This window comes from Grosmannia clavigera (genome assembly GCF_000143105.1).
Source record: "Grosmannia clavigera kw1407 unplaced genomic scaffold GCSC_167, whole genome shotgun sequence".
NCBI lineage: Eukaryota > Fungi > Ascomycota > Sordariomycetes > Ophiostomatales > Ophiostomataceae > Leptographium > Leptographium clavigerum.
The window spans coordinates 98239-117536 of NW_014040772.1; the positions used below are offsets into that span (position 1 = coordinate 98239).

Sequence of the window (19298 nt, forward strand, 5' to 3'; positions counted from 1 at the left end):
CCCGCCTATCTTCCCTCTGGTGCAACATCGAGGAGGTAGCAGCAACGGTACCATTCCTACCCACCGTGCCGTGGACCACTCAGGCGTCCGTCTACTTTACTGTGTGCTCTCACTGTTCTTCGACTTACTTTTCTCGGCTTAATTTGCCTCAAAAAGTCCCTTTCATTTTCCTTCTTGTGCGGTTCTATCTTATTTTATTCTCTACCGACTTCTTCGAGCCTCCGCTATCCTTCCTCACCAAAGATCACATAATACTGGCACAGAAACAAGCTATCCTGATTACTTTCCCCCCTGTCCTACCAAAGACTCAAACTGCCCCCAAGCACAAGAAAGATACGGGATTCATACAAGCTATCAAGCATAGCTATTCAGGACAAGAGTTGCTTCTTTTCACATCGAAACCTGATCTCATATTCATTTTCCGACTGGTATCGGATCAACTTGGGCGTGGATTGATGTTTGCCACACTGGTTTCAAGAAAACCGAGCGACCACTATCGCCCCTGCCAGACCATTGGTTACTGCTATTACGCGGACATAGGAAAACTTGCCCGGAATTCTCTAGCCAAGTTTTCTATCAGCATTATCAACAAACAGAGCTATCGGACAGCAACCAACCACAACAACATACCTCTGCAAGATTTACTTTGTTAGGCCTCCTATCCGAGAAGAAGAAGCAAGTGTCACGATACTTTAGGGCTCTGTACGATTGCAGAAAAACAATTGGCCGTTGTTACCCATGAGCGAGAACTTCCATCCTTACTCGACTTTTGGGGATCACACTATTCCGCACCTTCCAGTGGCTCCAATCAAGATTGAAGATAGGTGAGCATGCAAAAGGCCAATTTCCCTCATAATGCCTGCATACAGGAGCTGATCATCGTACCCTCATTAAAGCGTTCCAGACTATATGTTGGAAATCCGGCAGCAACCCCAGCATGCCAGGGTGGCACTGGGTAAGGATAAAGGTACGTTTGGTGACAAAGAATGGAGCAACCAAAGTCTCACGGTCGGGTTGGAGTAGAATGACGGGCAAGGTATTAACTCATCAAAGCAGACCGAAAGCCCATCGACCCGCCGCCAATCCTACAACTGAGGGTTAGCCACAAGAAAGACCCGATGCAGCACTTCCTTCAGAGTAAGCAATTTCCTACCACGCCGACAATGACAGGGGTAAAGTATGCGAAGGTGATACGCAGTTCTAATGCGACATCTCTGACTAGGCCCGTATTACTTCATGTCTTGTTCGCTTCTCAAGGGCGACGAGACGTCAAGCAAAGATCCACTTCCAAGTTATCTCATCGGTACCGTGGTTTCTTCTTTGCATCGACTAAAGGACACGGACAACCAAGACGGCGGGTTCTTTGTCTTTGGCGACCTGAGCTGCAAAGTGGAGGGCAAGTTCCGCCTGCTGTTTACGTTGTATCAGATGCAGAAGACGGAGTGCTTCCACATTACTTCGACCGTCTCAGACGTCTTCCAAGTCTACCCGACAAAATCATTTCCGGGCCTAGCAGAATCGACCTTTCTGACCCGATCGTTCAGCGACCAGGGCGTCCGGCTCCGTCTGCGAAAGGACTCACGCAGCATAACAACGAGGAAGCGGAACGCAAAGGCAGCCGAGTTTGCACGGAAGACCCAAAGCCAGCAGCATCATGACCGCAGGGTGCTGGCAGGGCGGACAGATAGCACCCATGACAGCTCGTCTTATGGGACCATGGCAGGAATATCAGCGGCGCAAGTGGGCTTCGACACCCACGCAGGCACTGTCTATGGAAACTACAGTACAGACATCGGGCTTCCGAAGAGACGCCGGATGATAGGCGACGAAGTGACAGCGTCTCATCCGTACGGGACTGTTGGTGGCAGCAACGGATCAGGCCCAGACATGTCTGCGTACGGTGCGTCTCGCGGTAGCTACAATCCGTCGCCTCATATGACGCTTCCAGTCAGCTCGGCATCATACGGCATGTCGGTGATGCAGACCACAGCCGCGACTATGGGATACGGAACAGCGACCGGACCTCATCAGCTCGGACGAATGCAATCGCAGCTGGCTGGGGCTCATCAATCCGGGCCTGGCTCGGCCGCGTCAATGTCGTTCCAGTCGGCACCAAGTCGACAGTCGTCGCACGCTTTCCAATACGGAACAATGCAGCCGGCATCTTCATCGATGGCGTACCAGCCAGCGAGTGCAACGGCAACATCGATGCACGCCCTGACGGGCAGCCCATCGGGCGACTATCGTTCCCATCCAGGCACGCTTTACACGAGCAGTGTGTCGACCGACGCGAGCCCGCGATCCCATTCGACTCCCAATCCACACAACTCCACGCCGAGCGGTACGAGCACGAGTCCGCCCGATGCCACGACAGCAAACTATACGGCGGCGGCGGGTGGAAGCATGACGCCCTTCTCGCAGGGCTTGAGCCCCTACAGCTATTCCCATGCGTTAGGCGATCCCCAAGCACATATCCCCTCGTCGACAATGGCGACGGCACGGTCACACGGCCTCCGCGGGCTGGATCTCCAACATGTCAATGGGGGTGGCCTGGGCCTGGATATGAACTATTCCGAGGTGGATCGACACACTCACGGTCAAGTTTGAGTGGCGGACACAAGACGCAAGGCAACAGACACCAGTCTATCGATCTTGCGTCTGTCGACTCGGATAGCATGATGGGACGACAGAACGAAGGAAAGAAAGAAAGAACAAAAAAAGATACAGTCCCATTTCATTTGTCGATTAATTGATAATAGACGGACACGGCGGCGGGAGAATGGCAGACGGCAGACGGCAGCACCAACATCAACGAGCAATGGGGCAAGCATCCATGATTCAAGAGGAGGGGACGGGTTTGCATGGCTGGAGAGCCAAACGAAAGGGAGAACGGCAAAGGATCCAATACGCGTGGAATGCATCAATATTGTTTTGGAAACTGGACACACTCGTCGCCTTGTGAGAAATGGCCAGAGAAAAGCACATGTTTACGGTTTCGGTTGATACCCCTGGGGAATAAGAGAGACTGTTGATTGCGCTTCCTTTCATTTCTGTCAATCATTCAACTTCTTTTTTGCCATTTTACGACTACAACTACTATTCTTAAACTTCTTCTTCTTAATCCTTTTTCATTAAATATCCTTTTAGTTGCCGAGTTTGACACTGCCAGAAAGCATGCAGAGTAGACTCAGCTTACCAATTCATTTCGTTTCAGTTAGTTATAACTTCAGAGGCAGATATTGCCATTCTTGTATGCCGATACACAAAAGTGCTCCTATGCGTCGAGTGTTCTTATACGCCGTATTGCAGCAATCAGATACGGGGTATATGAGCAATTTTATTCGCCCGCCAAAACAGCGTTATTTTCCCCTTTTCTGTCTTTCTTACTGGCTTTTTCTCAATATATCGTTTCCGGATTGAAAGGGACAAAAAGTGCAGTCTTTAAACGGTGCTCTCCCTCGTTGCCAAGCATTTCAACCAGACAGGCATTTTCATTCCGAGAAAATTCGTAATACATAAAGGTAGCGCTATAACTAATTGAATAAAACAGCCATCTTCTTACCGGCACCATATGTCCCTCACGGTTGCGCAGAGTTGCACCGTAACCATTGTTGGCGGTCTGTATTTGCGAATGAAAGGAAAAACCAAGCAATCTGGTTTGTCTTCCCGATTAGGTAGCATGCCGTTTCCCAAGACAGCTGGTCTCCTGTAAGGAAAGGCGCAACCAGTGAGGTAACACGAAACACCTCCTACAGGAAAGAAGGACCCAAAAGAATGATGCGCGTACAAACTCCAAGGAAAGAGTACAGTAGGCCGACGATGGAATTTTGGGCGCGAAAACATTCCACCCAATGCGCTTTCATCGACGAGGATGCATGGAGCATGCAGCTGCTTGGAGTTTCCATTTTGACTTTGTCGAGATTTTACCCACTATTCAGACCTTCGAAGGTAGCCAACGCAAAAGACCGTCACCCACGATACCTGTAGTTTTGTCCAGACCATGATCCTACCAAAAAGGCAGACTGCTACTGGTCTGGCAGTGCTAAATTGGATGAATCTGGCTATGCCTGCTGCATCCATGGCCACCTCCACAGCCCGTTCGGCACTTGTGTCCACTCCTGGCGATGTGGCTGCGATTCCGACGTGGGACATTCAGTCGACCGCGAAGATCACCATAGACCCGGCAACACTTTCGAAACCGGGTACGATGCAGGGCAGCGAGGGCATGTCGTCGTGGTACCATATTCCTGTATCCCGCTGCACGATCATGGGCTGTCTCTTGGAGGCAGGCATCTATGACGACACCCATCTGTTCTTCTCAGACCACATGGCAGCAATTGACCAGCGCCAGTTTCAGGTGCCGTGGTTCTACCGAAGCGAGTTTTTCTTAAATGCGAACGCGACACCCAACACACACTATCTGCTGGAGACAAATGGCGTCACGTCCAGTGCCGACATCTTCATCAATGGACAGCAGATTGCCGATCGTTTCGAGCAGGTCGGCGCATACGGTGGCTACGTATATGAAGTAACGGACGCGGTGGGTGAAGACAACGCTATCGTGGTCCGGGCATATCCAACAGATTACGACCGTGACTTTGGCCTTGGCTTCGTCGACTGGAACCCATACCCACCGGACAACGGGACGGGCGTCTGGCGCAATGTGACAATGCGGCAAACCGGGTCGGTTGCTATCGAGTCGACAAGCGTGATGACTGCATTTTCGGGGTCGTCGCAAGAAGTGGACGAGCCGGTCAGCGGTACTGTGACGATCCAGGTCACCGTGCGAAATCTCGAGAACACGTCGCCAGTGCATCTGGACATGGCTGCAATTGTGAAACGGGACAATGGCACGGAAGAGCAGGTGGTGAAGCTGGTGTTGCCAGCCCCTAGCACGTCCCCCATCAAGCTGATGGCAGGACATGCGATACAATTGACATTGGAGACAGAGATCAGTGCTCCAGCAGTGTGGTGGCCACGGCAATGGGGCAATCAGCCGCTGTACCAGGCACACCTGAGGGTATTCGCCGGAGGCCATTTATCTGACACTGTGTCTATGACCTTTGGGTTTCGGCAGGTCACGGCGGAAGTTGGCAGTTCAGGCGACATCTTGTTCGAAATCAACCGGCGGCCCTTTCAGGTGTTGGGAGCTGGTCTCAACCCAGACCTGTTTCTGCGGTGGGACGAGGCTCGCTTCACAAACGAGGCGCTCTACGCTCTCGATATGGGCCTCAACACACTACGACTGGAGGGAAAACTGGAGCAGCCAGAGCTGTACGCAGTGGCAGACCGACTGGGTATAATGGTTCTTGCTGGGTGGGAGTGCTGCGACAAATGGGAGACATGGTCACACAACAACAACTTGGAGCAGCCGGTGATTGCGTGGACAGATGCAGACTACGCCACGGCCAACGCCAGCATGCGACACGAGGCAGCGATGATGCAGGCACATCCCAGCATGTTGTGCTTCATGATAGGCAGTGACTACTGGCCGGACGACCGGGCAACGGCGCTGTACATGGCAAGACTGGCCGATGCCGGCTGGCAGGCGCCCGTTGTGTCTTCCGGTGCCAGAATTGGCTTTCCGCTGGCCTTAGGGCCCGCGGGAATGAAGATGACGGGGCCATACGACTGGGTTCCACCACGTTACTGGTACGACGTGGTTCCACCAGACGACCATATCCGCCACGGAGCGGCCTTTGGCTTTGGCAGTGAGCTGAGCTCCGGGGCAGGCACACCGGAGGTGTCGAGTCTTTGCCGATTCCTGTCGGAGGCCGACTTGGACGACTTGTGGAGAGCCCCGGACAAGGGTCTCTACCACATGTCGACAGCCAGCTCGTCTTTCCATAACCGCAGCATCTACAACACAGCGCTGTGGAAACGCTACGGCCCGCTGACATCCCTCGAGAATTATGTGATGCTTGCACAGATGGCTGACTACGAGGCCACACGATCCGAGTTTGAGGCTTTCGAGGCTTATTGGACACCTGATAAAGACGACAGCCGCCCGGCAACCGGTATGGTTTACTGGATGCTTAACGCGGCCTGGCCGGCCTTGCACTGGGCCCTGTTCGACTACTACCTGCTTCCAGGAGGCGCCTATTTTGGTGTCAAGGCCGCTGCTAGTCGCCTAGAGCATGTTGTCTATGACTACGTCCGCCACTCGGCCGTAATTGTTAATCGATCCATCGATCGCGGAGGTCTCCGTTCTGTTCATTCTGAGCTCCTTGATGGCTCTGGCCAGATCCTCGCCACTAAGACCACTCGCCACGGTGCCCTTAACTCGATACCCAACACCAGTCAGGTCGCCCTAGACAACATCCTGGGGGTAGCAGAATTGACAGAGGTCGTTTTATTAAAGCTCACGCTGACAGACGAAGACACCAGCAAAAATCTCAGCCGCAGTGTTTATTGGCTCGGACCTGGCGATGACGCCCTCGACTGGGACGCGTCCACTTGGTTCTGCACTCCCACAATCACGTACACGAGTTTCAGCGGACTGGACACGCTTGCACCAGCGAACGTGATTGTGGAGTTACAAAAGGCGACAGACGACGGCTGCCACAACATCACGCTTGAAAATCAATCGGATGTGCCTGCCGTCTTTGTGCACCTGCGTCTCGTGGATGCCGCCGATGCCGATGTCACACCAGTGTATTGGTCTGACAACTACGTAACGCTTTGGCCGCGGGAGATACTGCAGCTAGCACTGGAGGAGATGCCGCAGTCTGGTGCGGTGTCCCAGGGCGCAGCCATTCATATGAGTGGGATGAATGTGGCGGCTGCAGTGGTTTCGTTGTGCACTTTTGGCATGACGTTGGCTAAATCAAATGTGGAAGAAATGGCACTTTTCTAAGACTGGACACTTCCTTGTGCATAATGTGTCCCCTGCCTCCTCCGTCGCATGCCCCTCGGTAGGCGTGTTAGTTCTTGGGGCATAAGCCCTTGAATGGCGACGTTAAAACGTATAAATAAATTAATAAGATACTTCCTTGTGTGGATTTTCGACAAGCCTGCATATCTATTACGAACAAATGTGCCATATCCGAACGCAAAGGTAGGCCAACCCCATCTCGGCTCACCAGGGGAAAAGCACATTGTAATACCCTAGTAGTATGGAGTAGGCCAGTTGCAGCAGGAAAACGAGCAGCAACAAGAAGTAGCGAAAGTAGAAAAAGTACGGAGTAAAAAGATTGAAAAAGATAAAAGAAGACGCGGCGGGCAATAGGATGAAAGAAAGGCGGGGTTTCTAGCCCCGCTTATGCAATATCGCCTTACGAACTGCCGGCAAGGCGGTGTTATTCGCTCCGTAGGGGAGGCAGCAATCCTGGTAGCGAGGGCCTGTTTGTTTGTTTACCAGATTTTGGCAGTGAACCGGATCCACAAAATATGTCCTTGTTTGTTGGACGAGTACCGATAAAGAGGATGGTCATTGAAAATCGACGACGTCGATGACCAAGTTCGGTCTCGCGGGGGCCCACATGATCTGCACGATACTCATCCATAGCAGGCGGTTTCGAGACGCTGGTCGTGTAGACTTTACAACAACTGAAGCTAAACTGTTCCCAAGCATAGGTATATGGCAAGAAGATAGTAATTGGACTCTACAAGGCCAGAAACATAAGAGTAAAGGAAGTAATTATGACAGCTACGAGGGGACCCCGTTGTACAAAGATGGGCTACGATCAGATCCAGGGAACGGTGGAGAAGAAGAATAACAACCAGGATATAAGTATACAAATGAGAATACCAAACAGAGACGGATTGGCGATGTGACAAGCGGCGTCTGTCCACTTAGGCGCTAATAAAGCCTGATTTATGGAGTAGGCATGGCGGCTTTTTTCGACACCCCGTGTTGATTAGGACACTTGCCTACATTAGTATTAGATGCGACATTAATCAGGTGAGTCTAGATGCACGTGCGAGGGAAGTTGAGGCTAAGTATCCTACTCGATGCGATCCGTACGTGTTGGGTGTCCTAAACATAGCAAGATCGGTTTCAGACACATATGAGAGCGGCATAATGTTACAGCTATACTAGCTAGTCTCGTCAAGTACAGATGGGTTGTAGTCAGTGGTAGCCTTGAATTGGGTTCTTTTCAACGTTCTCGGCGACCATTCTGATTCAGTCGGAATTCCGCCGTGCTCACTCTACTCGAGCACTACAGGAGACACCAAAAATCGCTTGGTCGTATAGGCGGTGCTTTGACGTTCGATTGCGACACGCTTGCCAGCGACCACAAGACGGCTAGTGAGTCTGTAGGTAGCACCATGTAGCCATGCCTGTCTCGCTATCTTTCACCTTCCTCTGTGAGACGAAAGTATCCCCAAGAGACTACGGAGAGCCATCCAGCAAGTCTGCCAAAAGGTGTCATCTTCTGACTGGCAGTTCCGTTAACAGGCATTAGCGTCGGCTACGTAGTTTTTGTTGTCGCAAAGTCCTGAACGCTAGGTCCGTTCGGGGAAGGGGTTTGCGTGGGAATTCGAAAAGGAGTTTTGACCGTGCGGCCGAGTTTCTGAAAAAAGTCTAACGGGGATCAAATACATCGTTTCTAATTGTGTGAGGAATTGAAACAATCTGATGTTGCGCGTGGCAGTGCCTAATGGCAGGAAAATTGAGGCCATCCAGGGGGGCTGTGCCCTTGTATTTTTATGTATCGGATCGCAGTACTTCTATAAACAGAAACATAGGGTCTTTGATGATACTATTTTCGAACAGGTATATTGTAAGAGTAGTAATGCGCAAGGAAAGAGCACTTTCTCTTCTTTTAACAATTCGACTGCTTGTGGGTTTATTAAATTGAAAAGGCCTCTGCTTTTCCAGCATCCATACGGAGTACACGGAGTACACGGAGTACATTTCGTCACCGTGGATTTGCTTCAAGGTCCGTGCTCGTATCCTAAGTACTACGTCTACTCCGTACAGTGCGATTACTATGTATTAGCTATCCTCCTACGAGTAATACGGGGTATCTGAACGAGAACTACTCCGTACCTTGGACACAATCTGGGCTCATCCTCGATCAGTGTCAGCTTACTCGGTACGACCATTATCAAAACATAGTCTTCCGCAGGCAATCAACGGCGCTAATTACTTCGTGCTATCAGTTTCTGTCGAATTGTCGGTGTCTAGAAACAGTGTGCCTATTGTTGTGTTTTTAGTATGTAGACGTGCACGAAATTCCCTACCAAATAGCGGCTTGAGCCACACAGTGCATGCACACGTCTTCACACTCCACACATTTTGGACTCATCCAATTGACAGTTTCGTTGGAGCCACGTATCATTTGGCTGTGCATCCAGTACAAATCCTGAAAAAGGCATGTCTACAAAGATGTTTGGGAAGAGAAAACATATCTGCACCTGTCTTATCGCGAACTGATTTATGGCTAGTGTCCAATTTATTCCTCAGTCCAGATGTATGAACAGCTTTCCTCCTTCTCTACCGTCATACGTAGCTGGACCCTAGGTTTGCTCAATCTTGGGGAGAATGACGATGCACAGCTCCGGGAAGGGTTAGAAATAATGTAATTTGTAGCGTCAATGGCGATGCACGTAAAGGGGCCAGCCTTCTAGTTTGCCCAGGTTTGAAGTACTGAGGACACAAGATCATTACTAGAGAAATCGAATCAAGCATGGATACGGTATACTCAGAGGTGAGTCTTGGTCATGTATGGAGTAATACGGAGTATACAAGCTGCAGTCGGCGCGTCGGGCACCGTAATTCGGAAACCCAGAAACACGAGACAGTTGCCTTGAATTCCGTATAGCCGGAACCGAAAGCTTATCTGGACGGAAATACGGAGTACAAGAGGCGGATATACGCAAAGGGCCCGCCGTCCCCCTGATTTACGGGAAGGCTGACGTTGCCGCGTTCCTTTGCAGCTCGTACCCGAAAGCCCGTAGCAGTACCGTTATTCGCAAGTCCCAGAACATTTCCTTGAAAAGCATGATGCGATGCAACGTAGTGGACACTGTCGCTCGACAGCTGTTATTTGTTTCGTTCACCTGATTCGCTGATACGTGCTTCTATTGCTCTCCTTTTCCCATGCCGGAGAAAGGGAGCCGTCAACAACCAAGTTAATTATCGCGTCTGTAAACGTCTTGGCGAAAATATCATTCGATATCATGTGGTATCTTACTCCGTAGTGCTGCATTAGAAAAGCTCTGAAGTCGCTTACTAAGCGGCATGTCCGACTGCAAGCGGGCCGCCGATCAACGCCCCTTAAGCCCCGATTATCATAGCGCCGTCGATTGTTAGTGACAAAACTACTTTAGTACTCCGTACTCCGTACGGACCCGAAGACTATGTCACAACGTTCTACGACGCAAACTAAATATTCTAGAAAAAAACAACAACCACGGAGTAGTAAGACATCGGTAATTGGAGTAGACCGCGTATCGTGCAGTGTTAAGCACTTTCTGACGTAGTCTCGCAGATCCAAATGCTACGATCTCGGGTTGTGCTCGTACTCCGGAATCCGTAGAATTTGCCCAAGCCGTAGCCGGCAGTGGACCCCGGCTACGAATACGGGAAATCATCGCTTAAAACCGTTTCCTAGGTAGCATGTAGCATCCTGTATGGAACGGTTCACCCATAGCTCGGGTTTCAGATGAGGGCAACCGGGGCTCTTTGCAGTGTAACGTAATCACAACAAGTAATGGCCGCTTCAATGAATCTTGATGTGTCCATGTTCTCTTGGGCTTTACTTGCTGAGTACGCGGATTTAAGGACATTCTCCGGAAGCGACCTGAAAGTTCGTATGTCGTAAGAGGTGTGCAGGCCGGGGATGATACTTTGGAATGTACTCGAACTCCATACAGCGGGTAACCGTCGTATGTATCGATAAATTAACTTAGCTCAACGGTACAAGGGCTTGGCGATCATTGCCCACCATATAAGTTGCGACCGGTCTACACCTGCCAGACGTTCCCAACTACTTTCATTCTAGCTAAAATTTCAACCCAGAAGACCCTACACCCTCTATCCAGCGACAAGAATCATGGCTGACACAACTGACCACCGATTTGACCAAAGCAAGCGCCACTGGATCTCGGCGGCGATTGAGTCTCTTGATCCTGAGAAGGATTACGAGCTCATGTGGCGCTTGATGTCGTGCTACCGCTCGTCTGACTTCATGAACAACTTGACATACACGTTGACTTTTCCCAACTTCATCGTCACTCCACATGGGGGCGAGGTGGTCTGGCGGAAGGACGGCGGCAAAGTCACAAACAACGCGACCAGCCGGGTTGAGGACACGGAGAACTACAACATGACCTGGTGGTACTACGGCCCGAGTGACCCTCGCTGTCGCCAGTCGGTCGACCGAATCAACAAGCTCCACGCCAGCTTTCACGAAAAGTACCCCGGCAACTTCTCACACATGGAGGACTACGCGTACGTCGCCGCTTTCAGTGCAATTCTCATGCACCGACTCCGTCTGCGGCTTGGGCTTTCTGGCTTCTCCGAAAAGGAGAAGATTGCAGCTCACCACTTCTGGCGCGATATGGTGCCCCTCTTCTTCGTTGAGGGCCAAGGTTATGCGCATGGCTTTCCCGACGACTTCGAAGGCTGCATAAAGTACGCCGAGGACTTCGAGAACACACCCCGGGAGCACAATGAGAATGCCCGCCTCGTCGGACTTGCAATATACAACCAGTTCGCCTTCCGCTACTTCCCTCCCGGTCTGCGCTGGCTCGGTGTGGCTTTCTGTACTTCGCTCTCGCTCCCAACGACAATGCGTGTTATGGGCATTCAGCCGAACAACCCGATTGTATCAGGATTCGTCTTCTTGTTCGTGCGTGCGCTGATGTGGGTCTCCGAGACTATCCTTCCGGATCCCAAGGAGTCTATCATCCGACATTTGGAGACCATGTCCGATGCCAACAAGAAGCAGCGAAAGGAGGAGATCAGGACGCTTGATCGCAATTATGCGCCATACCTGAAGCAGAAGCTGGGCTTGCACGGCTGCCCTTTCCGCGCGAAGTTGGATTAGAGTGAGACTGGAAATAGCAAGGTGTCCTGAATCTGGTAGAGGTGTCGGTTGCTATATTGGATAGTTGTGCGTTCTAGAATAGTGTCTTTTCAATAACTTGTTATATTACATAAACATACACCCCTAGCGAGACGGAAGTAGACTTGCCGGCTTGCCGGCGATAGCACCTAGAGGAGACAGCCATCTAGCGATCCCCGCTCATAAAGTTTAGCCCTATGACACGGCCGAGCTGGTCCACGACCCTGGAAATGGGCTGACGGCCCGCCCCATCCTCCACTGGCTTAACCGTAGCCAGCGGATCTTCCAATACCAGTCACCCGCTTGGATACGGCAGATGTCAGCAAATAAGCTGGGCGACCAATTCCCCACGCTGCTCTCGTCCTTTCTCTCCCTCCTTCTCATATATATTTTTTCCTTCACCGCCTCTCCTCTCTTCTGCCATCCGATTCTCGTGTATCTTTTCCCCTGCTCCCTACCTCTTTTCCCAGATAGCTGCACTCCGCCTGTCTCTGGCCTTTATAGTCAGGATGGGCTGGATATAATCTAGATGTTCCCCAATCTCTAGAATCTGACGTAGACGAACCACCCCGTAGTCCTAGGATATGGATGCGCCCTTCACCGTAGCTTGTCAATCAAAGTACCCGGATTTGTAGTAGAATTTATGTACGGAAAATCTATGAGAACGACGGGAGGCAGTCGTTTGGCGGACAGATAATAGCATACAGAAAATCCAAGTCAACTCTCTTCCCATTTCTCTCTCGCCCCCTCTCTCCCGCTATCCATTTCTCCACTCTCCATTGTAATGCTGCCTCTGGATTTCGGATGTGGCGAAAGCGCTTAGAAGGTGGCCTTGGCGAGGTTGCTGTTGAAGTTGGCATCCTTGAAGGGAACGTTGGCCTTGCCGAAGTCCGTGTTCGTGAGAGCGACACGGGCCACGTTGGGCAGGCTCTCCCAGGCAATCAGAGGCTGGCTGCCACCGACCACGTTGGTCAGGCCGCAAGAGTGGTCCAGGGGCCAGGCACTCTCGTACTTGATGAGCGGCTTGGAGCCCTGCAGGTTGTAGCCGCTCGTGGCGCACTTCCATCCGCCGTGGGCAGACGGGCAGACGGCCGCGATGTTGTTGGCCGCCGTGCTCGTGCCGCTCTTGAGCCAGACAATGGTGCCCTCCCAGTCGTGACGGTGGCCAATGCCGTCAGACGGCTCGTCCTTGGGGAAGTACCAGGAGTACATGAGCGCAGTCTTGCCGTTCAGCTCGCCCTTGCGCACGTAGATCTGACCGGTGCTCTTGGAGCAGTGGCCTTCACTGGCACCCGTGTCCTGAAGACCACCACTAAGAGAAGGAAACAGTGTTAGCAGGTTGATTTCTTTGCATCTCCTCCTCGTCCAGACTTACCCAGTGTTGCCCGAGGCATCGACAGCCGGGAAGGGCACGCAGCCATTGACGACCTTGAGAAGCGGCTGGTACGCCAGGTAGACGCTGCCGGTGACGCCACCAGGAACGGTCTGGGAGAAGCCAACGACCGCATCGTGGTTGATGGTGCCACGAGCTTCGATGGGGTTGGCAACGGCGGCGCCAGCAGCGAGCAGGACCGTGGTGGCCTCAAGAAGACGAGAAATGCCAGACATTTTGACTTGGATTGGTCTGAAAAGATTGCTTTGGGCTTGGGGGCTTTGGAGGCTGAGTTTGAGATTGAAAGACGAAGAAGTGCGAGATAACCGATGTGAAGCGGATGAAGAGCTTTCAAAACATTCAAAGCCGGCTTCTTCTGCTGTCTTATATACCTTTTTCTCGTCCTCAATCCCGGCATCCCGTCCATGTTTCTGTCCTTCTGCCTGTTTCTCCCTCGTCCCAACAATTGTCCCGACTGTGCCTTCGCTTGCCGTTACGAGCTAGCGACATGAAAGTCTCTCATGCGAGTTCACCAGGAACCCATGGGACTAGCGGCATGATACGATCGGCAGACCAGACACCGGGTGATGTCAACCATAGCTATGCGATCGGATGCTGTCACGGGATTTGCCTATTGCCCAACAACCTGTCTGCCCGTCTGCACGGACGCCATCGTATCATAAAGCTCGTATTACCGGGATCCGCAGTGCTGGACCACATGCGATCGGAATGCTCGCTATTGGTGCAAACCAAATTTGGGTTAAACCATATTTCTCCAAATGATCTTCTCTAGGTCCCCTCTTCCGGCTCCCACGCAAATCTTATTGCTAATTTGGGATAAACCTTAGCACCAATTGGGGATCCAGAATTAGGCTTCCGCGTTTCCCTTCCCGGAGTAGGCACTCCGCAGACTAGGTAGTATTTCGACACCCCGCCACACTATGCGCTAGCCTAACTCGTGGCATTTTCGCCTAGCACAGAGTATCAAAGCGTTAATGCCTTGAATCATGTTTGTTCCGTGGCTCCCCAAACATGGTTGACCTCGTAAATGCAGTTTTTCCACATTTCCAAACAACAACAGCGCTTCGCAGACACCTTGTTGAGCTCTCTACCAAGAGGACAGCCTGAGTAGAGGCATTTCTGAGCCAGATGGGGAAGACTGTCATTTGCTCGTATCAAATACAACATCACCTTATTCGGTTGCGTCTGGTGGTCGTTCCTCCACCAAATAGCCTCTTTTTCTACACATTTTGCACTTTATCTATGCGGGAATTTTACAATGAATGCTCCGTAGGCTCCGTGGAGATGCGTGTGTCGGAGCCGTCGGCTGTCTTTTGAAACTCGCCCTTCAAGGGCTCGGCTACACGATTGTCACCAGAAGCGGCGAATAGCTAGGATCTCTGGTATTTGGCGCATCTTGACCTCGTAAACATGGCCGTGCCACATCCACTTCCATCAGGTTCACGATGTTGCCATACATGCCTCTGATGTCATACGCGGGCGAGCCGGAAATTTGTCGGGCAATGACAATCGCAAAACAACCGCGGCCAAATAGTTTTCCCAGAGGCCCCCTCTAGGAGCACCTTGGCTCACTTCGGGCCAGTATAGTCAGCAAACAGCTTCGTCATCTACTTTCATATTCAGAGCTAGATGATCGCGGAAGAAACACACACGCAATCTCGAAAAGGCAAAGTTGTGCAGCGATCCGGGGCGTGTGATGAAGATGAACATCAATCAGATGAAGATTGACATTAATAGCGCGCATTGGTGTAATGCAAACTTGGCCAAGCAAAAGTCGAATAGGATGAAGAGATCTGTAGTAGTATTTCACAAAATATGAATGAACATAATTTGTGCTGTGTCTTGAGTAATGTTTTATGGTATCGTGGAGACGTTGGCATGAACCAGGTAATACTTGATGCACGACTGTACCGCTATGGAGCCGATATCAACTTGGAGGTTTGCTACCGCCGAATGTCATATATTGACAATATATTGCTGAAGGCCGATGCCGACGTGCAATGCAAAGACATGATACGAGGACATCTGCTGAAGTACGTTACGTACCGAAGCTGCAGACTTATTAAGCTTTTTCAAGTAGAGAAGCTGTATGCATAACGAATTATCGACAAACTTGGCTGACAGCCCTAATTTTTATATTCATGTGCATTTACGACGAGGTAGTCATGGTGCTTCATCAAAAATACTACATAGGTAATAAAAAGTTAGACGAATGGTTTGGCAGCGATCAATCTGGACTTTACAGTAGTTGTTGCGACCAAACTGCTTGTCAAGTATAACGATTACTATAAGACTACAGCAGCTTAGGAGGCTAGAAAGCATGATCGCGGATTAGTATGTATGTCCATATATAATCTACAAGGCTGGGTTACAGATAAGAAGCAAGATAGGCAAAGAGTTAAAACCAAACGGAAACAAACAAAATCTGGCTAAATAAGAATTCGGCACATCGCTATAGGGTTTTCATCGGGATTATGTGAACATTTAGAGCTTACTGGTACTCTGTATAAGCTTATTGTGACCCAATTTTATGGAAATAGTATAGGACATCGCATCAAATGCGACTTTATGGAGACAGCCAGCTTAATATGTGCACATCGCGAATGAAGTCAGACCGCGCAGAGAAACCACTGGACCTGCATGCAAACGAATTATAGTATTTCGTCGGAGAGAGTTTTGGTGGATGTAGAAATGAAGATGTGTTTTTCGTGATCAGCCACAGGAGTACTCCATAATTCTGTGGCTTGCAGATCAATGGAGCGGCTGTACGGAGTACGGCTTTTGTTTCAAATGGAAATCTACAGCCGAATCATCAGCCCCACACCGACGGATTTAAATCCATTTTTGGAACCGGCTGTACGGAGTACTTATCTTCAAGACAGACAATGAGTACACATCGTATTCTTGTCAAATAGAAGCCACTGAGTGCAATTCTCGCCGAGCAGTGTGTGTGGGAGAAGAAAAGCATCATAAAACCCTCGCTGTTTTTTTACACATCAGGTCCCAGACGTTGTCACTGCTCCTTGAGACGAAAGAAGGAAAAAGCTTCAACCCCACCATGTCTTCGCACCCAACAGCCGACGAGTTTTCTCGTTTCGATAACTTCACCGTCATCAACACCACGTACAAAGTTGTGGCTGGCCATGCCATAGGAGCGGACTTTCTCATCCCGAAGCAGCTGCTTGTTGCTGGTGACAAGAGCAGCAAGCCGCGGCCGATTATTGTACGGTACCATGGTGGTTATCTCATCGGCGCCGGAAGTATGTTTCCGCCATTTTTTGGACCTTGGATTCTGCAGCTGGCAGAGCGGCATTCGGCTGTGATTGTCAGCGTCAACTACCGGCTGTATCCCGAGTCGCCCGTGACGGACATTCTGACGGATGTGCGCGATTTTTGGACCTGGCTGCACTCAGCCGAGCCAAGCAAGATTCTCGACGAGCAGACGCAGGGCCGCGTCCAGCTCGACACGGACCGCATCATCACGACCGGTGAGAGTGCTGGCGGCTACCTGAGCCTGATGACAGCTCTGGATCATCCTGGCGAGATCCGCGCCGTCACGGCGGCGTATCCCGTCGTCGACACCCGGGTTGCCTGGTACACCGAGGCCAATAAGCTGCCGCGCCTGGGCCGGTCGTATGTCCCGCGCGACATCTTTGACGATCACGTGGTCAAGGTGGCCTGCGGCGAGCTGCCGGCAATCATCTCGAACGATGCCAAGTTTGAGCGCAACGACATCATCTTTTCGGCCGTGCACAACGGCATCATCGGCCAGATGTTCGACGTCGAGGGCCGCCAGCAGCTGCCCTCGCAACGGGTCGAGGACGGCGCGGTCTTTCCGCGTGGCGGCGTGTTCATCCTGCACGGCCGCGACGACACAATGGTGCCGGTGGCCGAAGTCGAGGCGCTCAAGGCAACGGCGAACAGGCTCGACCCGACGCTTGACTTCCATCTCTCCATTCAGCCTGGAGAACACGGTTTCGACGAGGACATCAGCATTGACGATCCGTGGATGAAGGAGGGCCTCGAGGGTGTTGTCAAGTCATGGTTAGCATGATGTGTACATAGCTTCGCCTGGACAAGACAATTGTCTATGTCACTATTTTGATTACTAATCAAACTCGCGCATACTCTTGCTTTACTACTGTACTCTGTATAAAATGGAATACAGATAACCTTAGCCGTCGCTGTGTTTGGTCTCTTCCATATGAAAAGCATGCACACAAATTTCACTACGAATGAGCCCCCAGAATGTACAGTTCCCCTTCACGACGCTGCACAAGGCGACGCTCGCAATGAAAAACAAGATGTGGAAAGCAAAAATTGCGCCCGGGTCGGCCCCGAAGGACAAACCAAGACGGGTAGCTCCGCGATGTGCAATGCAGGCTTCCCACCCTATGGCCAGGTCTTCATGATCACCCGACTCATCGAACAAGGTAAGTATGAAAAAGAAAAGGAGAAAAGAAAATTAGAAAAGGAGACGGGCGGTGACGGACTAAATATGTTCTGGCAGATGGCCCGTGCGAGAATGCAAACAATGTACAGTGTTCAAGGCCGTGCGTAGACAGTCTCGGGACTGTGCACAGGTGCAGATTGGCACGTGAGCGGGGTTCTCCGCGTCGATGCTTCCGGCTGAACGCGGAATGCGGACGTGTGCAGTACGTGATTCAACAACTGCAGCGAGTATTTCCCCTGGACAGTGCAACAAGAAGCCCTGGCGATTGGTCCGTCTCCAGGCACAAGCATGGCACTAGGAAGCTGGGACGAAGCCAAGACAGCGGTTGATGTTTTAGTGGCTGCTAATGCAGTTTGAAGATCGCAATGACGTCAGGAATCAAGTTCTTACTCACGGACAGCTCGGCTATCCAACGTCAGAGCTGGAAGATCTGGGAAGTAGCTAGGGGAAAGACCAGGTGGAGGTAGATAAAGGTCGGAAATGTCAGCTTCTCTTCCATCTTTTCTGCGTCTCTCAATCTCATTATTCTCAAAGACTACCTGTTTGTTATCCGTTATCAACCGCCACGATGCCGATAAAAGCGACAGCAGCAACCAGCCTCCGGGACCAGTTCAGCCTAAAGGGCAAGGTCGTGGTGATCACGGGGGCTTCGGGCCCGCGTGGAATGGGCATTGAGTCCGCACGTGGTTGTGCCGAGATGGGCGCGGACGTGGCCATCACATACTCGTCGCGCAAGGAAGGGGCAGAGAAGAACGTGGCGGCACTGACGAAAGACTACGGCGTCAAGGTCAAGGCATACAAGTGCAACGTGGGCGACTACGCCGAGGTGGAGAAGCTGGTGTCGGATGTGCTATCTGACTTTGGCAAGATCGACGGTTTTATTGCAAAGTGAGTAATATGGGATGGATGAGGAACGAATGGAATGAAGAGCTAACTGGACAGTGCCGGTGCCACGGCTGACAAAGGCGTCGTGGACGGCTCGGCGGCAGACTGGGACAAGGTGATCCAAACGGACCTCAACGGCACGGCATACTGCGCCAAGGCCGTAGGAGCGCACTTCAAGGAGCGCGGCACGGGCTCGTTTGTGATCACGGCGTCGATGTCGGGACACATTGTCAACTTCCCGCAGGAGCAGACGTCGTACAACGTGGCCAAGGCCGGGTGTATCCACCTGGCCAGGTCGCTGGCCAACGAGTGGCGTGACTTTGCGCGTGTCAACAGCATCTCACCCGGCTACATCGACACAGGTCTGTCGGACTTTGTCGACCAGAAGACACAGCAGCTGTGGAACAGCATGATCCCGATGGGCCGGCCGGGCCTGGCCAAAGAGCTCAAGGGCGCTTACGTCTACCTGATCAGCGATGCTAGCACGTACACCACCGGCACAGACATTGTCATTGACGGCGGCTACTGCGTCCGGTAAACGGGAGGAGGG

General features: G+C 51.5%; 6 protein-coding genes across 6 annotated transcripts; 5 read left to right on the forward strand and 1 right to left on the reverse strand.

Moving 5' to 3' along the window:
* Positions 1 to 738: 738 nt before the first annotated feature.
* On the forward strand, positions 739 to 2607 carry CMQ_6280 (developmental regulator; the record flags this gene model as incomplete). The annotated part of the gene is made up of 4 exons (XM_014315345.1): positions 739 to 824; positions 897 to 967; positions 1057 to 1137; positions 1223 to 2607. 4 exons carry the CDS (start codon positions 739 to 741, stop codon positions 2605 to 2607), a joined length of 1623 nt encoding a protein of 540 aa, XP_014170820.1.
* A 1393-nt stretch (positions 2608 to 4000) lies between these two features.
* Positions 4001 to 6856, forward strand: CMQ_6491 (glycoside hydrolase family 2; the record flags this gene model as incomplete). The annotated part of the gene is made up of 1 exon (XM_014315556.1): positions 4001 to 6856. The coding sequence occupies one exon, from the start codon at positions 4001 to 4003 to the stop codon at positions 6854 to 6856; it is 2856 nt and encodes a 951-aa protein (XP_014171031.1).
* Positions 6857 to 11003: 4147 nt separating this feature from the next.
* CMQ_6233 (uncharacterized protein) lies at positions 11004 to 11999 on the forward strand (the record flags this gene model as incomplete). The annotated part of the gene is made up of 1 exon (XM_014315298.1): positions 11004 to 11999. The coding sequence occupies one exon, from the start codon at positions 11004 to 11006 to the stop codon at positions 11997 to 11999; it is 996 nt and encodes a 331-aa protein (XP_014170773.1).
* Positions 12000 to 12836: 837 nt separating this feature from the next.
* On the reverse strand, positions 12837 to 13625 carry CMQ_6183 (necrosis and ethylene inducing peptide 2 precursor; the record flags this gene model as incomplete). The annotated part of the gene is made up of 2 exons (XM_014315248.1): positions 12837 to 13329; positions 13393 to 13625. The coding sequence occupies 2 exons, from the start codon at positions 13623 to 13625 to the stop codon at positions 12837 to 12839; spliced, it is 726 nt and encodes a 241-aa protein (XP_014170723.1).
* A 2843-nt stretch (positions 13626 to 16468) lies between these two features.
* Positions 16469 to 17464, forward strand: CMQ_6399 (uncharacterized protein; the record flags this gene model as incomplete). The annotated part of the gene is made up of 1 exon (XM_014315464.1): positions 16469 to 17464. One exon carries the CDS (start codon positions 16469 to 16471, stop codon positions 17462 to 17464), a length of 996 nt encoding a protein of 331 aa, XP_014170939.1.
* A 967-nt stretch (positions 17465 to 18431) lies between these two features.
* On the forward strand, positions 18432 to 19286 carry CMQ_6444 (sorbitol xylulose reductase; the record flags this gene model as incomplete). Its single annotated transcript, XM_014315509.1, has 2 exons — positions 18432 to 18751; positions 18806 to 19286. The coding sequence occupies 2 exons, from the start codon at positions 18432 to 18434 to the stop codon at positions 19284 to 19286; spliced, it is 801 nt and encodes a 266-aa protein (XP_014170984.1).
* Positions 19287 to 19298: the final 12 nt, after the last annotated feature.